At 44.4% G+C, this 25,017-nt stretch overlaps 1 protein-coding gene across 5 annotated transcripts in view; it reads right to left on the reverse strand.

Annotated features, from left to right (window-relative positions):
• The window catches only part of DPY19L3 (dpy-19 like C-mannosyltransferase 3), an 80,674-nt gene extending 64,643 nt beyond the window's left edge, over nucleotides 1-16,031 (reverse strand). Inside the window, exons 1-3 of one of the 5 annotated variants that reach the window (XM_010355779.2) lie at nucleotides 15,440-15,636; nucleotides 13,371-13,510; nucleotides 10,383-10,516 (exon numbers count right to left, since the gene is read on the reverse strand). In XM_010355779.2, the coding sequence (XP_010354081.1) occupies nucleotides 10,383-10,516; nucleotides 13,371-13,473 (237 nt within the window). In that variant the 5' untranslated portion in view covers nucleotides 13,474-13,510; nucleotides 15,440-15,636. Of the gene's footprint in view, nucleotides 1-7,976; nucleotides 8,042-10,382; nucleotides 10,517-13,370; nucleotides 13,511-14,925; nucleotides 15,096-15,439; nucleotides 15,637-15,806 lie in introns of those variants that run through there. The other 4 variants (XM_030912683.1, XM_030912684.1, XM_030912685.1 and 1 more) reach the window with 4 other exon arrangements.
• Between the last annotated feature and the right edge of the window lie 8,986 nt (nucleotides 16,032-25,017).

The raw sequence follows: 25,017 nt of genomic DNA on the forward strand, positions 1-25,017 counted from the left end.
GCCACCTCGCCTGGCTAATTTTTTTGTATTTTTAGTAGAGACGGGGTTTCACTGTGTTAGCCAGGATGGTCTCGATCTCCTGACCTTGTGATCCGCCAGTCTCGGCCTCCCAAAGTGCTGGGATTACAGGCTTGAGCCACCATGCCCGGCCAAGAGATGGGGTTTCACTGTGTTAGCTAGGATGGTCTCGATCTCCTGACCTTGTGATCCGCCCGTCTCGGCCTCCCAAAGTGCTGGGATTACAGGCTTGAGCCACCGCGCCTGGCCAATTCTATTTCTTGTCTAAAGTCTGCCAGTTCATGTTTCACTTCCTTTTGTTCTCTTCCTGTTCCCCCTTGAAGAAGGTACACAGCTTCTTACGCTTCTCCTTTGTATGCATCTTCCACAGTGGCAAATGATTATCTTTTAACATGACATGTGTGGCTACAACCTCCACATCTCCACTGTAAAATTCTTCTGGGGACTGTTCTTCATCAATGATGTCTACTTGTTGTTCTCTTCCCTTTTCTGTTGCAGTATCACTGGACAATCTTGTCCCAGTTCCTTCCTTATTAGTTATGTCTGAATGTGGCAAGTTCTTACTACACAAGCTACTTGCAGGAAGTTCATGTGGGGGCGAGGCTGGGCACAAAGCTCAGGTCAGCAAGATTTTTCATTATATAGGGTGGTTTACAAGGGTGAGTTATTCAGTATTTTCCTCATTTTAGTCAACAGAACTTGATAGCTTTGGGGATCTTCAAAATGCAGGTTGCCTCCCTTCATTACTGTCCTCTTAAATCCCATCTCTTACAAATATGGCTTGTCTCTGTGATCACTCCTTTTGGCCTGCGTAGCGTGCTGTTCTTCATAGCAGAGTGAATCCAAGAGAGCTGCTGCCACTATAGCCTGCACACTCATCCCATGGTCCTACTCAAGGCGCTGTTGGTTTTACCCCTTAGGAGATACCACTAACTTTGGAGGACGACGCTTTACTCACTTTATCTGATCCCTGCAGCTTGCAGACTCCTCTTTCTTTTTTTTTTTTTTTTTTTGAGATGAAGTCTCGCTTTGTCACCCAGGCTGCAGTGCAGTGGCGCAATCTTGGTTCACTGCAACCTTTCCCGCCTGGGTTCAAGCGATTCTCCTGCTTCAGCTGGGATTATAGGAGTGCACCACCACGCCTGGCTAATTTTTGTATTTTTAGCAGAGACGGGGTTTTGCCATGTTGGCCAGGCTGGTCTTGAACTCCTGGGCTCAACTGATGTGCCCGCCTCGGCCTCCCAAAGTGCTGGGATTACAGGCATGAGCTACTATGCCTGGCCGCAGACTCTTCTCTCAGCATCTTTCTGAGTACCACTGGATTTGGCAGCCCCCTTGATCAAAGTTGGAACTTGATTATCTATTTTTCACATTCCTTAATTGCTCTGAGGGAATTCCAAGAAAGAAGGAACTAATAACCACTACATTGCCACTTTAAAGTGAGAATAAGTGAGCCATGTTAGGAATTTAACTGTAGTATTATAAACAATCTAACTATCCAAAGTTGGGAGCATGGAAATAGTGGAATAATCAAGAGTATAAAAACTTCAAAAATATTAAATTATAAAACCATAACTACTTACGTAATTATAAAAGTTTCGTGAAAATGTATATATGGAAAAAGCATATGATGTAACAGCAGATAAGGTAGATTATAAAAACTAGCTATACTCGGGTCATAAATAAGTAAAATATTTAGGCACTTAGGAGGAAGAATAGAAGGGAAAAATGAAAACTGCTTTTTTTTAAGGGTAATGAATATTAAGTAACTTTTTCATTTAAAATTTTTCATTATTGTTACAACAGAGTTTCAATAATTAAAAAAAAATACACACTCAAAAAATAAAAAGGAAGGCTATACAGATCTATCAAATTTACCCTAAGGGGTAAAACCAACAGCGCCTTGAGTAGGACCATGGCAAAGCGCGGTGGCTCACGCTTATAATCCCAGCACTTTGGGAGGCCGAGATGGGCGGAACACCTGAGGTCAGGAGTTCGAGACCAGTCTGACCAACATGGCAAAACTTCATCTCTACTAAAAAACACAAAAATTAGCTGGGCGTGGTGGTACGCACCTGTAATCCCAGCTACTCTACTCAGGAGGCTGAGGCAGGAGAATCACTTGAACTCGGGAGGCGAAGGTTGCAGTGAGTCAAGACTACACTACTGTACTCCAGCCTGGGTGACAGAGTGAGACTCCATCTCAACAACAACAACAACAAAAAACAAAACTACTAAATAAAAATCACTTAAAATGCATCCACTGGCTCCTGTAACTGCCAGGACTAACCATATTGTATCCCTGAAGGCAAGCTCCGAAAGTCATATCCTCTGGTTCTAGTTCCCACCCAGATCCTTCACAGCAGCTAGTGCCTCCCCTTTTCCTCCGCCTACCCCGTACCCCTCAGCCCCAGCAGCTGACTCTACTGCAGAATACTGGAAGCTACTTAGCACTGATGATGTGCCAGGCACCATAAGGGCAGAACACCAAGTAAGAAAACAGGTTTTCACTAGCTGGGCGTGGTGGCTCATGCCTGTAATTCCAGCACTTTGGGAGACTGAGGTGGGTGGATCACAAGGTCAAGAGATCGAGACCATTCTGGCCAACATGATGAAACCCCGTCTTCACTAAAAATACAAAAATTAGCCAGTCATGGTGGCGCCTACCTATAATCCCAGCTACTTGGGAGGCTGAGGCAGGAGAACCGCTTGAACCCAGGAGGCGGAGCTTGCAGTGAGCCAAAATCGCACCACTGCACTCCAGCCTGGGTGACAGAGCAAGACTCCGTCTCAAAAAAAAAAAAAAAAAAAAAAAAAGGTGGGGGGTGGTTTACTTTTTGTTTACAATAAAGGGCAGTAAGAAAGCAGGTTGCATTGAAAGGACAATTTAGAGTTAGTGTTTGGGCTCTAAAGGCAGGTAGATTAGCAAATATGTAGGTCGGGCATTGTGGCTCACGCCTGTAATCCCAGCACTTTGGGAGGCCCAGGTGGGAGGCTTGCTTGAGGCCAAGAGTTCAAGAACAGCCTGGGCAACAAAGTGAGACTCTGTCTCTACAAAAAATGAAAAAATTAGCCCGTGCCACTTGGGAGGCTGAGGTGGGTGGATTGCTTGAGCCCAGGAATTCAAGGTTACAGTGACCTTGATTGTGCCACTGCACTCCAACCTGAGTGATAGAGTGAGAACCTGTCTCAAAAAATAGGTACAAATAAATACAGCATGTATTAAAATGCCCCCAAATAGTTCCAAGCATGTAACAGACATTCAATAAATGGTATTTTAAAAAATCTTGAATACTTTCAATTTCCCAGCATTAAGACAACAGAAAAATAACTTAAAATTTCAAAAATATGCTGAGAAAGGATACTAGATATATATTTTCAAAGACCATGTAAAACTAGTATCTTTTCCTTTAACTTTCCAGTTGCTATTTCAGGGTTCCCACTTTTCACATACAAACAATACAACAAACATTTAAAAATCATTTTGAATGCATAAATTCAATGTATGACTTGTCTATTATATAAGCAACACTTTTACTCTCTGAATAATTACAACTACTTCAAAATATTCAAAAATAACATCAAAGTATTTTCATTAAACACTACCTAATTTTGATGAGGTAAGAACACGAAAGGAAAACAGATTTACTCTTCTCAAGTAATTCCCCAATATCGAAATGGTATAAATTAGAGGAGATTTATAAAGGAATATACACTCTAAAAATGAGCTTTTCTTTGGCCAATAAGGTCTTTGTTCAGTGATATTTATAATTTCTGATTGTTTACTGAAAGAAAATATGTACATATTTAAAAATTAAATCAGATTAATTAAAAAAAATTGAGTTCCTGAGTTGTACTACCCCATTTCAAGTGTTCAGTAGCCACATGTGCCCACTGTACTAGACAGTGGATAGACTGAACATTTCCTTCATTATAGTCCTATTGGACAATGCTGATCTAGAGAATCTAAACAAAACACTAAACCAAATGCCTACGCAGAGGTATTAACAGTTTGAGAAATGGTTCTAACATTGGAGGATTCTTCTTGTGATATAGGAAACAAACCAAAATGTGTGCTATGGACTACTGCTTCAACAAAGAGGAAAAAAATTGAATAAGACTCTGAGCTCAATTGTAAGTTTCAGAGGACAAGGTGGGTGGGTGGGAAAAAGTGCCTGTTTTATAGCTTCCCAGATGGTATCTGAGGCACAGACAGAAACTGGCCCAGGTTCTCTTTCCTTTCTCATTTTACACACTCCTGAAACAATCTCACCCACACATCTACAAGATGGTAATATGAAAATGCCCATTTCCAACACAGACGGAACTCCTGCCTTCAGCCCCGTAAGTCTAGCTCCCTTTACTCCATATTTCTGTGTGGACTGCTTTAAAAGTGCCTCACAACATAGTCAAACCTCAGCTCGTTGTTCCCTGCCCTGCCTCCTGTGCAAGAAAAAAATTGGCTGGCCTCTGTTCCTGGTTACGGGGAGGTAACCTTGTATTAGTCCATTCCTCACTCTGCTAATAAAGACATAACCGAGACTGGGTAATTTACAAAGGAAAGAGGTTTACTGGAGTCACAGTTCCATGTGGCTGGAGAGGTCTCACAATCATGGAAGAAGGTGAATGAGGAGCAAAGTCAAGTCTTACATGGTGGCAGGCAGATCTGGCCAGGCGTGGTGGCTCACACCTGTAATTCCAGCCCTTTGGGAGGCCAAAGGGGGCAGATCACGAGGTCAGGAGTTCAAGATCAGCCTGACCAACATGGTGAAACCCATCTCTACTGAAAATACAAAAATTAGTTAGGCGTGGTAGCACGCATCCTATAATCTCAGCTACTCAGGAGGCTGAGGCAGGAGAATTGATTGCTTAAACCCAGGAGGTGGAGGTTGCAGTGATCCAAGATTGTGCCACTGCACTCCAGTCTGGACGACAGAGTGAGACTCTGTCTTAAAAAAAAAAATTAAAATAAATAAATAAAACCAACAGATCTCGTGAGACTTATTCACTATCACAAGAGCAGCACAGGAAAGGCCCGCCCCCATGATTCAATTACCTCCCACTGGGTCCCTCCCACAACATGTGGGAATTATGTGAACTACAATTAAAGATGAGATTTGAGTGGGGACACAGCCAAACCATATTAAAACTCTACGCTCTAGGAATAAAGAATCTGGCTGCTGTTTGTCCCCAGTTCCTGGAAGATACGCTCTAAATCCTTAGAACTTTAAGTGATGAGAGTGTCTTTGTTATTCATGGTAGGTTCTTCAGACCTCATCTGAGAGCCTGTGCTAGCAGGTGACAGGGTGAGCTCCTAATTTGTGTTAAGGAGATGACTCAGGATTGGGGTTGGCCATGCCAGAAAACTCAACCATGTGGCTTGAGAGTCAGGGCTTTGAGCCATGTGCTAGCAGCCCAACCTCAAAGGAGCAGAAAAGGGCTGGAGATTGAGTCCAGCCTTGTGGGCAATAATTCAATCAATAGTGCCCACATAACGAAACCTCAATAAAAACTAGACACCGGAACTCAGGGGAGCTTCTTTGGTTGGCTCCACATAGTGTAACACACTGATGTGCCAGGAGGGTAATGGGCCTGACTCCACGGGGAAAAGATCATGAAAGCTTCCAAAGGGACCCTCGAAGACTTGGCTGCATGTGTCACTCCCTTTGGCTGGTTCTGATTTGTAATCTTTTGCTATAACAAATCTGTAGCCATAATACAGCACTTTCCTGAATTCTGAATTGTTTTAGTGAACTGTTGAAGCTGAGCGGGTGGTGGGAACCTCAGAATTTGTAGCCAGCTGGTCAGAAGTGAGGGTTGCCTGGGGGAGGCCCCAAACTTGCACTGGTGTGTGAAATGAAGGCATTTTTGTAGAGAGCTGTGCCCTCATCCTGTGAAGTTTGGCCTAATGGTGGGTAGCTGGTGTCAGAACTCAGACCCTCCAGCTCTGCTCCTCCTGGTGCTCACTGTCACAGTAAATGGCATGTCCATCCATCCACCCCGCTGCTAAGCAGACCAGGCAGCTTGGACCGACAGCCTCTCAACTGTTTCCTCTCAACGAACTTCTACACAGTGAATCAAGACATCCCTCCAAGTCCACTTCCTAAAAAGCTCTGACTTCTGTTCATGTCTCTGCAACTCTTCTGCAGCCTCAAAGCCCTACGTGATCTGTTCTTCTCCTCTTGTACCTTCTCCTCATCGCTCATACAATTCTGGCTACATGCACCTTCTCTCTGATCCTGGATTTGCCAAGTTCATTCCTACCTTACAGACTTTTGGCTTGCTGTTTCCTCTGCCTAGAACGTTCTCGCAGAGCTTAGCTTGGCTGGTTCCTTCTATAATATCATGTAGGTTTTGATTTACTTGTCCTCAAAGTGGTCTGCTTTACTTCCCTATCCAAGTAGCCTTCTAGTGACTATCTCATCATCCTGTATGACTTTCACCACAGGATGCATTTTCATTTTCCTTCTGATTTTTCCCCTTTTCATCCTAATTAAGTTCTATGTCATATTCAATGTTTTATTCCCAAGGCCTAGAAAAGTCTGGCACACAGAAGATATTCACTTACTGAATATCTGAATGTGATAAATATTACTGAATCCACTGAATTGGATTATTTTAGCAGTTTCCTGACTTTAGTTTTGCTCTCCCCAAGTCCATTTTCCACATCATAGCCTGAGGCAACTTTCTGAAACACCAGTACAATGACATCGCTGCCTCACTAAAAATATGGCTCACTACTATAATACATTCAGAGAGAGTTCTATCTTTGAGACAGAGAAGACAGACCCTTTATTATCTGGCCTCTGTTTACCATTCCCAGTACATCCCTTCTCCCCTTCTACTCTCTAGCCAGGTGGAGAGTAGTGCCTAAACCACTGCCAATGCTTCACATACCAGGCTCTCTTGCCTCTTCACTTTCCTGCACTTGTCCCTCTTCTAGGACACTCATCTTTCCTCCCCAGCTTGCCTGGTTAACTCTTACTCATCCTTCAGGTTTATTTAACCATCATTTCCTCTAGAAAAGCCTCCCTGATCTTCCAAAATGAGGTTAGGCTCCCCCTCCTATGTGCTTCCACAGTGCTCTCTATCTCACCCCATCCTAGCACTGAGTTTGGACGTCCTGTAATTGGCTGGATACTCACCTGTTTCCCTCTCAAGAGTGTAAGTTCCTTGGGGGCACGGCCTTGTCTTATTCAGTGATACTGCTACCACTAAGCACAGTGCCTGCTGGCATACTGTAGGTGCTTAATATATACTTACTCAATTCATTTACTATACTGGAAAATCTGCTGGCAAATTCAGTGTTTAACTCAATGTTACCCACGGAACAGGAGCTCAGTAAATACTAGGTGAAACTAGAACTTTCTTAACTCAGTGAAAGTAAAGAGAGAAAAACGAAGGGTGTTCAAGTTTCTTGATGATGGGATATATTTATTTAAGGAAACCAGCAAGGCTAGTTACAAGTTTTACATTAAAGAGCTACACTTAATAGTTTATAATTAAGTTATATGATCTCTTTCAACATGTCTCCTTGCTACACTGTTGTTAGCATTTAATTTGGGCTATCTGCTCACACAGGGATATTTCAGTCTTTTTCAAAATACTTATGTTAATATATAAGCACTACATGGTTTAATTCGAGGTAATCACTTTATAAGCACTTTTTTTTTGAGACGAAGTCTCGCTCTGTCACCCAGGCTGGAGTGCAGTGGCACGATCTCAGTTCACTGCAACCTCTGCCTCCTGGGTTCAAGCAATTCTCCTGCCTCAGCCTCCTGAGTAGCTGGAAATACAGGCACGCACCACCATACCTGGCTAGTTTCTTTTGTATTTTTAGTAGAGACGGGGTTTCACCATGTTGGCCAGGCTGGTCTCAAACTCCTGACCTCAAGTGATCCACCACGCCCTGCCAGCATTCCATTTTAAAAACATAGGCAAGGCATAGCGGCTCATACCTGTAATCCCAACACTTTGGGAGGCCAGTGCAGGAGGATTGCTTGAGTCCAGGAGTTTGAGAACAGTCTGGGCAACACAGTAGGTCCATCTCTACAAAAAATTAAATAATTAGCTGGCAATAGTGACGTGCACCAGTTACTTCGGAGGCTAAGGTGAGAGTAATGCTTCAGCCTAGGAGGTTGGGGCTGCAGCGAGCTGTGATTGCGCCACTGCACTCCAGCCTGGGTGACAAAGAAAGACCCTGTCCACCCCAGCTCCTCCCAAAAAAAAGATAGATAAACGGGTAAAATTCTTCTGACAAGAAGAACTACCTACTGTCACTGAAGGATAAGAATTATTCTTCTTTGGTACTATGATAATTTGCATAAAGATATATATATATATACTGTTCCCATAAAGCAACACAGCAGGTTTAAAAATAAACACACTAGAAGTTATTCTTACAAACTAGATTTCTCATCAAAGCAATCTCCTTTGGAAGCTCATTCCAGTAAGAGAACCAAAGCTCAAAATGTTTTGGAAAACTTTCTTTGGAAAATGTCTTTAGATCCTACATCAGTCACTTCTTTTGAACTTTCTTACAGATATACATCTTTGGCTTTGACGGTGTTTGTTTACCTTTACAAGCAACTAGTCATTAGACACCACAGTTTACGTTAAAAGAGCGTGACAGATTTAAAAATAAGGTATATTTGGATGTAAATTTCCACATGTAAGTTATATACGAGTTCTGAAAACAATGCCAAGAGGAGTTCTAGAAATGTTGAAAAAGAGAGAAAGAAAACAAGGAAATGTGTTTAAAGAGTCACAGACCACCCTCCCAACTTTTTTTTTTTTTTTTTTTTTGAGACAGAGTCTCACTCTGTGGCCCAGGCTGGAGTGCAGTGGTATGATCTCAGCTCACCACAACCTCTTCCTCCCGAGTTCAAGTGATTCTTGTGCCTCAGCCTCCCGAGTAGCTAAGATTACAGGTGCATGTCATCATGCCCGGCTAATTTTTGTGTTTTTAGTAGAGTTGGGGTTTCACCATGTTGGCCAAGCTGGTCTTGAACTCCTGACTTCAAGTGATCTACCCACCTTGACCTCCCAAAGTGCTGATATTACAGGCGTGATGCTCGGCTGACCCTCTTGCAAATCTGATTAAAATTACTGCTCCTTTCCCTGGAAATACCATGGGTTCCCCATCGCCCTATGCCCTGCAAAACCACTTGCACAGAGTATTAGATAGGCATGAACATGCTGAGGACCCTCTGTGGCGCCACATTCAGACCCCATGATTTAAAGCAGTGGCTTTTTTATTTCTTTTTCAGTTTTTTGTTTGTTGGTTGGTTTTTTTCCTGTGTAGCCAACAAGAAAAAAAAGAGAAGTACCTTGTATACTGTGACCCAGTTTGTGCATACATATATATATACAATTAAAAGTTTCACAAAACAATCCTCAACTCTACTAGATGTGATAGTATTCTCTTCTTTTTGATTTCATTAAGAAAAATGTTACTCATGACGTACTGCACTAATTTCACAATCTATAACTTGAAAAATACTAATTTAGAATAACTGCTAAATAAATGGAATAATTTAATGAAAAAGAAAAAACTCATTTGATTAGAAAAATCCTGGGCTGGGTGCTGTGGCTCATTCTCATATTTTGGAATACCGAGGCAGTAGGATCACTTGAGCCCAGGAGTTTGAGACCAGCATGGGCAACAAAGTGAGACCCTGTCTCTACAAAAAAATCAAAAAATTAGCTTGGCGAGGTGGTGCATGCCTGTGGTCCCAGCGACACAGGAAGCAATGGCAGGATACCCGCTTGAGCCCAGGAGGCTGAGGCTGCAGTGAGCCATGTTTGCACCACTGCATTCTAGCCTGGGTGACAAAGCAATAACCTATCTCAAAAAATTAAAAATAAAGAATCTGGCTGGGCGCAGTGGCTCATGCCTGTAATCCCAGCACGTTGGGAAGCAGAGGCAGGTGGATCACAAGGTCAGGAGTTCGAGACCAGCCTGGCCAACATGGTGAAATCCCGTCTCTAGTAAAAACACAAAAATTAGCTGGGTGTGGTGATGCGCACCTATAGTCCCAGCTACTCGGGAGGCTAAGCCAGAAGAATCACCTGAACCTGGGAGGCGGAGGTTGCAGTGAGCCAAGATTGTGTCATTGCACTCCAGCCTGGGTGACAGAGTGAGACTCCATCTCAAAAATAAATAAATAAATAAATATTTTTAAAAAGATTCTGATATGTTATTTTAAAATAATAAACACAAAAGTCTTTTCACTGTATAGTTCAACCTTTCTAGAGATTGGATTCTTTATGGCAAAACTGTGTTGCCTTGGTCATTCATCCACATGGCTTACTACTGGAGACCCTATTGAGTGAATCATACAATGGTCAAAGAAACTCCATACCTTAATATTAGAAAACCATAAATCATTTTCATGTAACGTGGCAAGGTAAACAGACGTAAGAAGTCCAATGCAAAGGGCAATGGTTCCACCAATTGTCAATGACAAAATCTTCCATAATCTTCTACTGGTACAACCTTTTGGAAAAATGGAACAGATAAATAACTAAGTTAGCAAAAAAATTAGAATGTAATAGTTCTACTTCAGATTACCAAGTAAGCTAAGTCTAGCTGCCTGTCACTGGGAAAGCTTTTCCTGTCTCCAACAGAGAGTCCTTTCTGATTTCACAGACCTGTTTTTATTCTATTACAACTTTTACCCCATATCCAACTGTTCATGTGTCCATTCTGCCAACTACAATGTGAGCTTCTTGAAGACAAATATATTATCTTATTCATCTTTAATACTGAGGACCTCTGTCTGGCACACTTTAACAACCATAATTTAACTATGAAGTCTGTTAAACGGATGACTAAATGTGTTACATGCCTAGGATGCAATCGATCTTTTAGACGATCTAGGTACAACTGGTGGTTTATTCTTTAAAAGCTATTTGAAAAACTTAATTACCTTAAAAAATTTTTTTTTTTTTTTTTTTTGAGACAGGATCTTGCTCTGTTGCCCAAGATGGAATGCAGTGGAGCATTCTCGGTTCACTACAACCTCTGCCTCCTAGGTTCAAGCAATTCTCCCACCTCAGTCTCCTGAGTAGCTGGGACTACAGGCACACACCACTATGCCTGGCTAATTTTTGTATTTTTAGTAGATACAGGGTTTCACCATGTTGGCCAGGCTGGTCTTGAACTCCTGACCTCAAGTGATCCACCCGCCTCGGGCTCCCAAAGTGCTGGGATTATAGGCATGAGCCACTGCGCCTGGCCGATTACCTAAAACTTTTTTTTAAAACCCACAGGTTTTGCAGGAATGCTCTGGCGGGAAAAAACCCAGAGAATAAATAATCCAACATTACTCAAGTTAAAGGACATATAAACTAGGAAAAATATGGATAGCACATATAAGAAAGCTTAAATACCCTTAATATAAGATGAATACTTTCAGGACAATTTATTTTATTTCAGGACAATTTATTGTCCTGTCAAGATGAATACTGCAGTAGGAAAAAGATAAAGGACATGAACAGGCAATGTACAATAGAAAAAAGTGGCCAATAATAACAGACTGAAGATGTTCAAATTCATTAATGTTAAAGAAATGCAAATCAAAAGTGTGAGTTATACTTCTAAAAATCTTGGCCAATTTGACAGCTTTCAAAATGCGAATACCCTGTTTTGGTAACGGTATAAAAAAAAGACATCTTCAAACACTACTGCTAGAAGAATAAATTGGTGCCTCTCTGGAATGCAACATGGCAGCAGTGAGTAAAAGCCACCAAAATGAGCATCCCATTTGGCCTGTAATTCCAAATCTAGGCATGTACCCTGCTATGGTTTGACTATTTGGCCCTCCAAATCTCATGATGAAATATGATTCCCAGTGTTGGAGGTGGGGCCTAATGGGAGGTGGTGTGGTGATGGAACCAGATCCCTGTAAAACGGCTTGGTGAGATTCCAGCAGTACTGAGTTCTCGAGTTCTCATTCTGTTAGTCCTAGGGGAGCTGGTTGGTTAAAAAAGAGCCTGACACCCTGTATTCCCTGGAAATTACTTCTGCCCTGGTCATGTGATCTCTACACACTGGCTCCCCTAGGCCTTCCACTATGACTGGAAGCTTCCTGAGGTCTCACTAGAGGCCAATGCTGGTGCCATGCTTCCCGTACAGTCTGCAGAACGCTGAGGCAAATAAATCTCTTTATGGCAACAGAAATGGACTAAGACATGCCCCAAGGAAATAAAGTTTTAAACAAACATATGGCCACAAGGAAACTGATCACGGTTCTGTCTGTATTAGCAAATGGTAAGGAAACCTTTCACTTCTACAGTGGCAGCTATAAAAATACTTTACATGGATATTTCAAAAATACGTTAACTGGCTTATGACATGTTCATAACATAATAAGAGAAAAATAGCAAGCCACAAAACAGCACGTGGATCCCAATTTTGCAAAACTGTATATGAATGCTTATGGGTATACATATGCAGAATATGACATTTAGACAGCAAGACAGTGTCATCGGTGTTAGTTTCAGGATGGGAGTGTATTTTTCTTTCTTTGCAGTGTTTAAGGTGTTCAGAAAGTACTATTATCCAAAATGCATTGATTACTTGCTCATGGCTGAGCCAGGTGGCATGACCTCCTATTACAGATCACTTTTGTTAAACTGTTTCCCTGAATTGCTTTACTAGCCTGGCTGGTAAGAATTAACATGGCTGTAAATAATGCAAATTCTCTCAGATATCCAAAATGGTTAATGGGTATGAAGATTTTCATGTTAACTTTTAAAATCCTGATCATGCTTTAGTTATAAAACCTACTCAGGAAGACAGAAATTAATGCTATTTGATGCATCACTTAGCAAGCTTTACCATTATACAAACAACTGACCAAGTTCTGATTACTTTTCCTACCAATAAAAGAAAAAAAAAAAAAAAAGCAAAAGAAAACTTCAGGTATTTGACTAAATTATAAGGAATTTAAAAAATGTTGATCCACCATTCACTATTTTAATGAAATGAGAAACTCACCCAAGGTAAGGCTGCCTGGTGTGAACAGTATACACGACTACAAAAATTAGAGAGACTAAACTCTGGGGTGTGGATGGGGGACCATTACTCCAGAGAGTCAAAGGATGAGACTGGAAGAACCATAAGTTAATGAACAGACAGCTGACGAATGCTTCTAATCAAAGTTCTTTCATCTTTTGTCAAATCGTAACTGTAAAATCAATCTAATCAAATTGCAATTAGAACATCAGGGTACTAGAACAAGTTTTAATTGTCAGGTCCCAACAAATTTTTATCCTATTGGAGAGTGACATTTTAACATGCAGAAATAAAAGCAACCCAAACCGCTGCTTTAGTTTAAATCACCTACCAGATGGCAATTTATTTTCCAACTTCACATCTTCTTCTTGGGCTGGAAAGTCTTCAGAAACTTCTGTGGCTCTTATTTCTCTTCTTTGCCGAATGGATATCATGATGTCAGACTTTCATGCATTGTTCTCCCAATCACTCCTACACAGAAATACACAGGCCATCAACGTCAGTACCTTCTCCCCAACACACCCCCTGCTCATCCATGCTGAAATGACTTTACTAATGCCATTTTCCCTCAATTCGCATGCCCTCCCATCTTTTTTTCTTCACCCTAAGAGAGGGTCTCACTGTCACCCAGGCTGGAGTGCAGTGGTATCATCATGGCTCACTGTAGTCTCTACTTCCCCAGGCTCAGGTGATCCTCCCACCTCAGCCTCCTGAGTATCTGGGCTACAGGAATGTGCTACCACACCTGGCTAATTATTTTTTGTAAAGATGGGGTCTTCCTATCTTGCCCAGGCTGGTCGTGAACTCCTGGCCTCATGCGATCCTCCCCGCCTTGGCCTCCCAAAGTGCTAGGATTACATGCATGAGCCATTGTGCCCAGCCTGCCCTTGATCTTGCCATCTAAATCGTTGCTGGCTTTCAAAGCTACACTCAAAACATAAATATTTATTTGACTCAATCATATTTATTCATGAAGCATGTGCTCTACAGCAGGCCCTGCCAGGAGTCAGGAATACAGGTGAGCAACACACACAAGCCACTGTTCTTCCAGAACATCTTGGGACATTCCAGTTCCAGCTGATCTTCTCCCTCCCTGAGCCATAGCAGTTACCATGCAATGCGTCACGTAATTACACAGTTGTATATTATTTTCTACTTCCATAGGCGGTAGTAGGTCTTCAGTACCTCCCACAGAAGTGGCCACGTGGGAGATACTCCATAGTAAATGTGTTGACAACCGGATTTTGAAGAACTAAAATATTGTTTAGTCTCAGGTACCTGAATTTTAACACCAGTGTTCTATAAAACAATTCACACTGGCAGCTTCAGGAATATGCCTCAGTGGTGATGACTGCGGGGGTGTGCCAATCAGGGCAGCTGCTATCCCAGGGAGCGTCGGTGGGAGTAACCACGGGGAGCAGGAGCCTGGTTTGGCAGCAGTAAGTGGGAGGCGGGGGAGTGGTGGCAGTGAGTAAGCGGGTTCCAGTCCTCCGGAACATCTTGCTTCACTCCTCTGAATAATGAACAGCTTCTTACTAATTATTTCTCAAATGTGACTAGTAGCCTGACATGATTGTTTCCACAGTTTATTAATTCCTAAGGGTAACTTGCTCCACAGAACAAACCAACTAACATTATACAATTCATGTATTCATTCATACCAAAAAAAAAAAAAAGCAGGAAGCCAGATTTAAGTACTGCGCTTTCAAGCACTGGAAATGGAGAACCTGGAACAGAGAGAGTGTTTAACAAAGTCCTACAGCCAAAGATGGGCTTATCCCCCATGTGACCGCATCCTAGAGTCCTCCCTAAGTGGGAAAGGACTTTTTAAAACAATTCATATATTCTAATATGGTAAGGCAGAAAACCAACACATATTTAAGTACCAATTATGTGTCAGGCACTGCAATAGTCCCACGAACTATGAAACAAAAAGTTCCTCCATCAGATCAAAAGGAATGCCATGGTAAGCGACTGAAAAGGGACCAGACTCGATTCTTTATTAATAAGGACGACTAGTGCTGGCCGAGCGAGGCGGCTCATGTAATTCCAGCGCTTTGGGAGGTTGAGGCAGGAGGATCACTTCTGACCAAGAGTTTGAGACCAGCCTGGGCAACAGAGCGAGACCCTATCTATACAATAAATAAAATAAAAATAAAAATAAATAAAATAAAATTAGGCGGGTGCGGTGGTGCATGCTTGTGGTCCCAGCTATTCCAGAGGCTGAGGTGGGAGAATCGCTTGAGCCCAGAAATTCGATGTTGCAGTGAGCCGTGATCGCGCCACTGCACTCCAGCCTGGGCCAGAGAGCGAGACCCCCGCCTCTAAAAAAAAAAAAATTAAAAAGCCTAGGGCTCTAGTGAGCATCCCCTGGGTGACGCAGGCACCGGGTCCGCTTACCTACGCGCCACGCCCCTGCACACCTGGCGTCCCCATCAAGTAGGTCTCCCAGGACAGGGGCAGCCGGGAAGTTCCGGCAAGCGGCCCTGGGGGTCGCAGCCCAGGCCCTGCCTCGCCGCACCGCCGTCGCGCAGAAGCCGCTCCGCAAACTTGGTCCCTCCCGAGTCCAGCCCGGCCCTCGTCCCGGCTGACACTTCCGCGCTCCGCCCCTCCCGACGCCCCGACGCCGCGGCCGCGCCCCCCGAATGCGCCACGCGGCGGGGCGGGGCGGCCCGAGGGGCTCGAGGCTGTAGCCGTGTGTTCCGCCGGCGGCCGCCCGCCCTCTCGGGGGACCCTCCCCCGCGCGTCCCCGCGCGCCGCCACAGACCTGCGGTCTCAGCGGTCCTCACGCGCGGCTCCGGGAGGGGAAGGAGGCCGACTGGGCTAGGCGGGAACGGGGCAGCGCCACGGGCCGCCGCGCCGCGGGGACAAGGAGGGCAGAGCCGCCGCGGAGCTTTGTGGAAATGAGGGGCTGGGGGGCGTCGACAGCCCCGGGGAGGGGGCGCGCCGGAGAGGCCGGGCGGCTGCGGCCGCACCCATAGGCCCCAGGAGCTGTTCGTCAACACGAGTCCCCGCCTCCTTCCGCGGATCCCCGCCCCGTCTCGTGCGGCCCTGGCCGGAAGGAAGCGGCACACTTCCGCTTGCCTGGCCTGCCTTGAGTCCGCTCAGTTCCGGAGACTCTGAGCGCCGCCGCGGAGCCGCTGTCGTGGGGAGCGGGGTGCGAATTCTGTGTTTGCGCACGCAGGCGTCGGTCACCTCAGGCCAGAGCTAGAGATTCGGCTCGGGAGAGGAGGGCCCGGCGGCTCCGAGGAAGGGTCGCCTCGAGCCGCACGGCCCGGAGCAGCGACTCAGCGATGGCCCCCGGGGCTTGAGAAGGGTGCGGGCCTGGGAGCCCCTGAGGGCCTGATTTACGGGACTTCCCCTCCTTCCTGCCGTCCCCTGCTCTGTGGCGGATGCGCAGGGATCGGTAGGGACGCCAGCAGTAGGGCCACTCGGGCCTGCCCCGCTTCCCGCGTTGCCTGGCCTGGCGCGCCGCTTCCAAGCCTTGGCAAAGCCCCAGTGCCCGATTGCCACTGACGAGTGCTTGGAAGTCCTTTAACAACTGCCCGTCAGCGTCCGGCAGAGAGGGTTTTTCGTTTCCAAAGACGCCCCTTTTCCGAAAATAGGCTCCTCTGTGTTCTTACTCGGATATGTTTTTCTGTCTCCAAACTAGATTGGCAGCCGCTTTTTGAGAGCAGGTAGTGACTGTGCTTTATTTCTAGATACCTTTCTTAGTCACACCACGAAAAACACTAAATGGAACCTTTTTTGAAATTATTTTTTAGAGATGAGGCTCTCACTCTGTCGCCCAGGCTGGAGTGCAATGGTGCTATCACGGCTCACTGCAACCTCGACCTCCTGGGCTCAAGCAATCCTACCGTCTCAGCCTCCCAAGTAGCTGGGACCACAGGCTCGCACTACTATGCCCGGCTAATTTTTAAATTTTTCGTAGAGACGGGGGTCTTGCTTTGTCGTCCAGGCTGGAGTGCAGTGGTGTGATGATAGCTCACTGCAACCTTAGTCCCCTGCACCCAAGTGACCCTGCTTCCTCAGCCTCCTGAGTAGCTGAGATTCATTTTAATTATTGTAGAGATGGGGTCTCGTGTTGCCCAGTCTGGTCTAAAACTCCTGAGTTCAGGCAGGCCTGCCTCAGCCTCTCAAAATGTTGGGATTACAGGCTTGAGCCACTGCACCGGGCCCATCAAACGTTTTATTTGTCAGCACATACTTTACATGTTAATTGATTTTTGTTAAAGGGATGGCCATCTGGGACCTCCACCCTTGAAAAGGCGGTTCATTGGTCTGACTCCAACACTCAATTACTCCATCCAGGAAGCCTTTCCTAGTCACCTCTGCTGGAGATCGTGAAAAGGCGGCTCATTGGTCTGACTCCAACACTAAATTACTCCATCCAGGGAGCCTTTCGTAGTCACCTCTGCTGGAGATCGTCCTCCTTTGTGTGTTGGTTGTTAGTAAAGAGCACACATTCTGTGCGAAGGTATTAAGGTATCTGCTGGATGACTGATAGAAACAAATGCCAGCTGTTTTTTCAGATGACATTTGTCTTGTTTCAACCTGGTTGTTGGTAGCTTTTCTGTCGCCTGGCTTGAGGGCAAGGACTGTATGTTTATTATCTTTCATGTTAAGATGACTTTATATACATTTGTCTGCTTCATGAATTTGTCTGCTTCATGAATACAGAGGTGAATTGAGTCCCCCTTAAATAGGATTTCCCTCTTACTGTATAGGTTTATTTTTTTTTTCTCTTAAGTTGTTTCACTCTGGGGGAAATGTGACCATTGTGAAACATCATCGCTTAGTTAAAAAGAAAGTAGAATTCAGCAGCAGCTGCTTGTTTTAATACTATGAAAGGACATTCCTAAGCAAGATAAAGCTTTGAGACTTTTCCTAAGTAGGACCTACTGCTGAGAGTAAGTCTTGGGGAGGATAAGCCAATTAAGAATTAGTCTTTGGTTCTGATAAAGTAACCATGGAGGTGATGGGTAATGAGTGTAGGTCCTCGCTCACATCTCTGGCCATATGAGCCAGGAGCCAGAGAGGAAATGTAAAAGGAATGGGTTCCAGTAATGGACTGTGACTGCAGTGGTGGTGTAGAGGAAGACTTCTGGTTTGCAGTAGGTTTAGAAGCCTAAATGGTCTCCCTGGTTGTCTCTGCCAGGGCCAGAAATAGTTGTGCTGTGCATCTCAAAAGTGTGGTCTGGGGATCTGCAGCGTCACTGTCACCATCACTTGGGAGGTTAAATGCCCGTTATCGGAAACCATCATTCTTAGCAAACTATCGCAAGAACAGAAAACCAAACACTCCATGTTCTCACTCATGGTGGGAACTGAACAATGAGAACACTTGGACACAGGAAGGGGAACGTCACACACCAGGGCCTATTGGGTGGGGGCAGGGGAGAGGGATAGCATTAGGAGATACACCTAATGTAAATGACGAGTTAATGGGTGCAGCACACCAACATGGCACATGTATACATATGTAACAAACCTGCACGTTGTGCACATGTACCCTAGAACTTAAAGTATAACAACAACAACAAAAAATGAAATGCACGTTGTCAGGTCCTACCCCACACCTACTGAATTTAGAATCTGTAGGGCTAGGGGACCACTAATCTTTAAGAAGTTGATGTGGTTAGACTTTATGTCCCCACCCAAATCTCATCTTGAATTGTAATTCCCATAATCCCCACCTTTCAAGGGAGAGACCGGGTGGAGGTAATTGAATTATGGAGGCAGGTTCCTCCATGCTGTTCTCGTGATAGTGAGTTCTCACGAGATGTGATGGTTTTATAAGGGGCTCTTGCCTCTTCGCTCAGCACGTCTTCCTGCCTCCTTGTGAAGAAAGTGTCTTGCTTCCCCCTTTGCCTTCTGCCATGATTATAAGTTTCCTGAGGCCTCCCCAGCCATGCTGAACTGTGAGTCAGTTAAACAACTTTCCTTTAAATTACCCAGTCTTGGGCATTCTTTATAGCAGTATTCTTCAAAGCAGTATGTATAGCTGTGTGGACTAATACAGAAGTTTTCCAGATAATTCTGTTCTCAGAAAAGTTAGGGAACCACAGGAGAACCTTGTTACTCAACATGTGGTCTGTGGGTTATGCAGCATGGGCATCACCTGGGGTCATCTGAGACATGCCGGGTCTCAGGTCCTACCCAAGACCTGTGTAGCCAAAATCTGCATTTTAACATGACCCCCCAGTTCATTTGTATGTACATCACACTTTGAGAAGCACTGCACCAGAAGTCATTAACACTGTTCATTACATCCTTCCCATGGAAGTATCTTTTCTTGGGGTCCCGAGGGTGTGAGTTCTTCTGTATTACTGGCTTTTTCCTGTCTGATATACAATGTTCATTTTATTTAATTTTTTGAGGTGGAGTCTAGCTTTGTCACCCAGGCTGGCATGCAGTGGCACGATCTCAGCTCACTGCAACCTCCATCTCCTAGCTTCAAGCGATTCTTCTGCCTCAGCCTCCCAAGAAGCTGGGATTAGAGGAGCCCGCCACCACACCCGGCTAATTTTTGACTTTTTAGTAGAGAGGGGATTTTACCATGTTGGCTAGGCTGGTCTCAAACTCCTGACCTCAAGTGATCCACCCGCCTCAGCCTCCCAAAGGACTGGGATTACAGGCGTGAGCCACCATGCCTAGCCCTGTAACTCATATTCTAAATTGTGATAAACATTGGCAAGCTACCTCCCAAAAAGGTTCAAGATTCTGTTGTTTTTCTCTTCCACCAGCGGGTATTATGGCACTTATTTCTCCATGCCCTTGCCAACAATTAGCATTTTAAATCTTTGCCAATCTTAGGTGACAAATAATACATGATTATGTAGTGTGCATTCTTTAGTAGTGAGGCGAAGACAATATATCAGGAGTTTATTGGCTATTTGCATTTATTTTGTGTAATTTGTACCCTTTCACCATCTATTTAATCTTGCTATGAAGGGATTATTTATAGATTATCGGGTTTTTTGTTTTGGTTTTTGTTTTCGAGACAGGGTCTTGCTCTGTTGCCCAGACTGGAGTACAGTGGCACCATCTCAGCTCACTGCAGCTTCAACCTCCTGGGCTCACGAAATCCTCCCGTCTCAACCTCCTGAGTAGCGGGGACCACAGACGTGTGCCACCACACCTGGCTAATTTAAAAAAATTTTTTTGTAGAGATGGGGTTTTGCCATGTTGCCCAGGCTGGTATTGAACCCCTGAGCTCAAGCAGTCTGCCCACCTTGGCCTCCCAAAGTGCTGGGATTATAGGCATGAGCCACTGCACCTGGCTGATTAGGGGTATTTATTAATCTGTTGTCATATATGCTGCAGATATTTTCTTATTATTGTGTATCTGATATTTTCTCATTATTGTGTATCTGGTATGATGTCTTTTGCTGTGCAGGGATTTCCCATTTTTATATTGTCAACTTTCTTTTATGCCTTCTGGGTTTTTCCATCATGCTTAGAAAAACCTTCCCCGTCTCAAGATCGTAAAATTTTTTAAATTCTTTCTGCTAGTATTTAAAAATATTATATCTTCTTAATATGGTGTGAGAGAGACTTGACAATTTTTTAAAAATTAGATAGTTGCCGGGCGCAGTGGCTCACGCCTGTAACCCCAGCACTTTGGGAGGCCAAGGCAGGCGGATCACCTGAGGTCAGGAGTTCGAGACCAGCCTGATCAACATGGAGAAACCTCGTCTCTACTAAAAATACAAAATTAGCCGGGCGTAGGGGCACAAGCATGTAATCCCAGCTACTCTACGGAGGCTGAGGCAGGAGAATCGCTTGAACCCGGGAGGCAGAGGTTGCGGTGAGCCGAGATCATGCCATTGCACTCCGGCCTGGGCAACAGCGGAACTCTGTCTCAATATGTATTTTGGCAATTTCTGCTATTTACTTGCTCAGATAAACTTTATAATCATTTACCAAGTTCCAAAACAGAATACATGGAAATTTTTACCAGAATTATATAAAATGTTTAGAAATGTTTGGGAGAAATGAGATATTTACAATGCTGAGTATTCCCTTACAGAAACATGTATGGGACAGTTTAGTACACTACGTATATTTTTTTTCCAACCGTGCTTTCATTCAATTTAGTTGACTTTTCAAGTGTCTTGGTGAAAGTCAAAGCAGTGATCTCCAAACTTCTTCTTCTTTTTTTTTTTTTGAAACGGGGTTTCACTCTGTTTCCCAGACTGGAGTGCAGTGGTGCGATTTCCCTCCTGGGTTCAAGCGATTCTCGTGCCTCAGCCTCCTGAGTAGCTGGGATTACAGGCATGTGCCACCACACCTGACTGATTTTTGTACTTCAAGTAGAGACGGGGTTTCACCATGTTGGCCAAGCTGGTCTTGAGCTCCTAGCTTCAAGTGATCTGCCTGCCTTGGTCTCCCCAAAGTGCTGGGAATACAGGTGTGAGCCATTGCGCCCAGCCTCCAAACTTTTATCAGAAAAAAATGTTGTATTCTCTTTCTGTATCTATATAAATGTATATATTTTTTTAAGTGAGGCAAGGTCTCGCCATGTTCCCCAGGCTGGTCTTGAACTTTTGAGCTCAAGCGATCTTCCAGCCTTGGGCTGCCCAAGTGTTGGGATTACAGACATGAGGCACCACACCCAGCCCATATAAACATATTTTTAAACAAAGTGACTACACGTGGAAATCCTAGTGTTTTCTGCATACATCCCATTGAATTGTTTTACACACACTGTATGACTCATGTCTGAGACCACAGAGGTGGGGCGTGTCTATGGCAGTCCTCTGAGATTGGCTTGGCATGTGTAGGTCTCAGGGAAGCCAGGCCGAGTGCCAGGGATGAGCTTCCTCTTTGCTCGCATCATTCCAGAGTCCCACAGTCACTGACATCACACTGGATTACTTTTTCCCTCCTTTTAAAGTGTTTATCAATAGATGGCTGCTTCTCTTGGAGTCTTCATGTGACAGGCCAGGTCTCACTAATGCAGGCCTCCGTAGCAACCATCTCATTACTGACTGAGTGGTGAAGTTAAATAGTAAAAACCAATAGAGCCAGTACCCTATACAAAGGCTAGAATGTAACAAATGCCCATCAGGAGTTTCGCCCTGGCCTTTCCTGGGTCTTGAAGCATGACAAGATAACGAGGAATTCTCAACAGGACCCGTTTAGGATTATACTAGTTTTATTGGGGTCTGAAGGAACTCCCCAAACCATGATTTAGCAGGAAACAAGATAAGGGTAATCACCCCAGTACCTGGACCCATTTAGATTAAATAAATTTACTGAGGCTCCAGAGGAAGGTCTTCAGGACTTAGATCTTAGTTACAGATTTGAAAAAGTCGATCACTTATGTGTTTAGATGAATGCACACTTACACACAGACATATAGCTGAGAAGGTCTATAAGCTCTGGAACACTATGATTTTGAGTTAGTCTGGGGATAATTTCTAGGCCTTCTCCCTGTACCCGATTACAGAAATAAACTCCCTCCTTTCCCAGGTCATCTGCATCTCGTTATTGGGCTGTGAGAATAAGGAGCCTGACCCTCGATTTGGTCCGGGAACATTCAGAAAAGCATTATGAAATGTTTGTGTTTTTTCTCTTCCTTTGTTCAACTTTATATTAACTAAATTTGTAGTGCTTTAAAATAGTGAAATTTTTAGACAGATTAGCATAGGTGCACAAATCCAAGGATTTCTATGAAATGTAAAGTTAGCAAAGTATTTACATATGGAACTTTTGTTTCATTTTCTTTTATTATTATTTTTGAGACAGAGTTTCGCTCTTGTCACCTGTTGCACTCTTGTCATCAGACCAAGTGCAATGGTGCGATCTCGGCTCACTGCAACCTCCGTCTCCTGAGTTCAAGTGATTCTCCTGCCTCGGCCTTCCAGGTAGCTGGGATTACAGGCATGCACCTCCACACCTCCCTAACTTTTTTGTATTTTTAGTAGAGACAGGGTTTCACCATGTTGGCCAGGTTGGTCTCGAACTCCTGACCACAGGTGATCCACCCATCTTGGCCTCCCAAAGTGTTGGGATTACAGGTGTGAGCCACTGCACCTGGTCAATTTTTAATAGAGGTGGGGTTCCAGTATGTTGCCCAGGTTGGTCTCGAACTCCTGGCCTCAAGCAATCCTGCCTTGGCATCCCACAGTGCTGGTATCACAGGGGTGAGTCACTGTGTCTGGCCTCATTTTCTTCTTTAACACCTGCTTCTCTGCTTACCTCTACTTGTCTGTACTTTTCTCATTTCCATGGTTACCACCTACACTTTTTTTCATTTCCATGGTTAGAATAACTTGTGTATTTTTGAATGAGGACACGGATAGGTAAGGTATTCAATTAAAGCAGATGATGATGCTTTATTACATAAGCTTTTGCCACATGTGCTGATTCCCTAGATGTTAGTCCGAGAATCAGTGTCCTTGGCTGGTCCTTCTGGTTTGTTTCCTTGGACTGCTGTAATGTCATTTCCTGCAAAACAGGCATGTACACACGTGTCCACAAATCTCAGCAGCAGAATTTTCCCTCTAATAGATGCCAAGGTGTATTGTTAGGCTTGGGACTTTTTTTTTTTTTTTTTTTTTTCTTGTTGTACGCAGGACTTTCAGCCAGAAAAGGATGTGTTTCTAACACTCTCAAATTCAGACATTTTATTGTGCCTTAAATCATGGCTGGATTTTCACTAACACTTACCAGGTGCTCCCCACAAACCTTCCTGAGTCAGCTGGTGGACAGAAATGAGATAACGCAAAGGACTCCATATGCATAAAGTCCACAGGTTTGGTTGCAACTGTCCAGGTCCGAAAGCTCTGAGACGGAAACTATCCCAACAGCTAGATGGAGTCTAGCTGTATCGAGTCGATTTTGTTGTACTTTAGTGATTCTCCACGTGATGGAGGTAACAAATCCAGCCTCCTCTTACAGGTTTCTCCTCACAATCTCTTGACCTTTTTGGATGTTCAGTCAAGATACCAGGAAATGAGATTTGAAATAAATAGCTTTCCCTGTAACTCTTCATTCAACCAGTTCATTTAAATACAAGGATGAATTTCCTATGGCAGTATAACCCCCTAGTGGGGAAAAACTGGTCCCTGGTTGTTGAAAAAAATTACTATTTTAATGTATAAAGCACAGATATACAGACTTGGTGCGGTGGCTTATGCCTGTAATCCAGCACTTTGGGAGGCTGAGGTGGGCAGATCACCTGTGGTCAGGAGTTAGAGACCACCCTGGCCAACGTGGCAAAACCCCGTCTCTACTAAAAATGCAAAAGTTATCCAGGTGTGGTGGCACGTGCCTGTAGACTCAGCTACTCAGCAGGCTGAGGCAAGAGAGTCTGTTAAACCTGGCGCGGTGGCTCAAGCCTGTAATCCCAGCACTTTGGGAGGCCGAGACGGGCGGATCACGAGGTCAGGAGATCAAGACCATCCTGGCTAACACGGTGAAACCCCGTCTCTACTAAAAATACAAAAACTAGCCGGGCGAAGTGGCGGGCGCCTGTAGTCCCAGCTACTCGGGAGGCTGAGGCAGGAGAATGGCGTAAACTCGGGAGGCGGAGCTTGCAGTGAGCTGAGATCTGGCCACTGCACTCCAGTCCGGGCGACAGAGCGAGACTCCGCCTCAAAAAAAAAAAAAAAAAAAAAAAAAAAAAAAAAAAAAAAAAAAAAAAACCTGGAGGTGGAGGTTGCGGTAACCTGAGATCACACCACTGTACTCCCGCCTGGGTGACAGAGTGAGACTCCGCCCCCCCCCCCACAAAAAAAGAAAAAGCACAGATATACTTACAGTACCTAGAAAGATAAACAGTACAGTACTTCTGTGTCATGGGTGGGGAAATTAATTGGGAAAAATGCCTTGAAGGGCTTAGGAGGAGGGTAATGAAATAAAGTGGAAACACCAATAACAGACTCGGTTTTGGTGATTGGATCCTTGCAGAATCCTGGTGGTTTACTTTTCCCTTTAATGTATTTCTCGATATGTAAATGGTGGGACAG

The sequence above is a fragment of the Rhinopithecus roxellana genome, chromosome 12 (assembly GCF_007565055.1).
Source record: "Rhinopithecus roxellana isolate Shanxi Qingling chromosome 12, ASM756505v1, whole genome shotgun sequence".
Classification (NCBI taxonomy): domain Eukaryota; kingdom Metazoa; phylum Chordata; class Mammalia; order Primates; family Cercopithecidae; genus Rhinopithecus; species Rhinopithecus roxellana.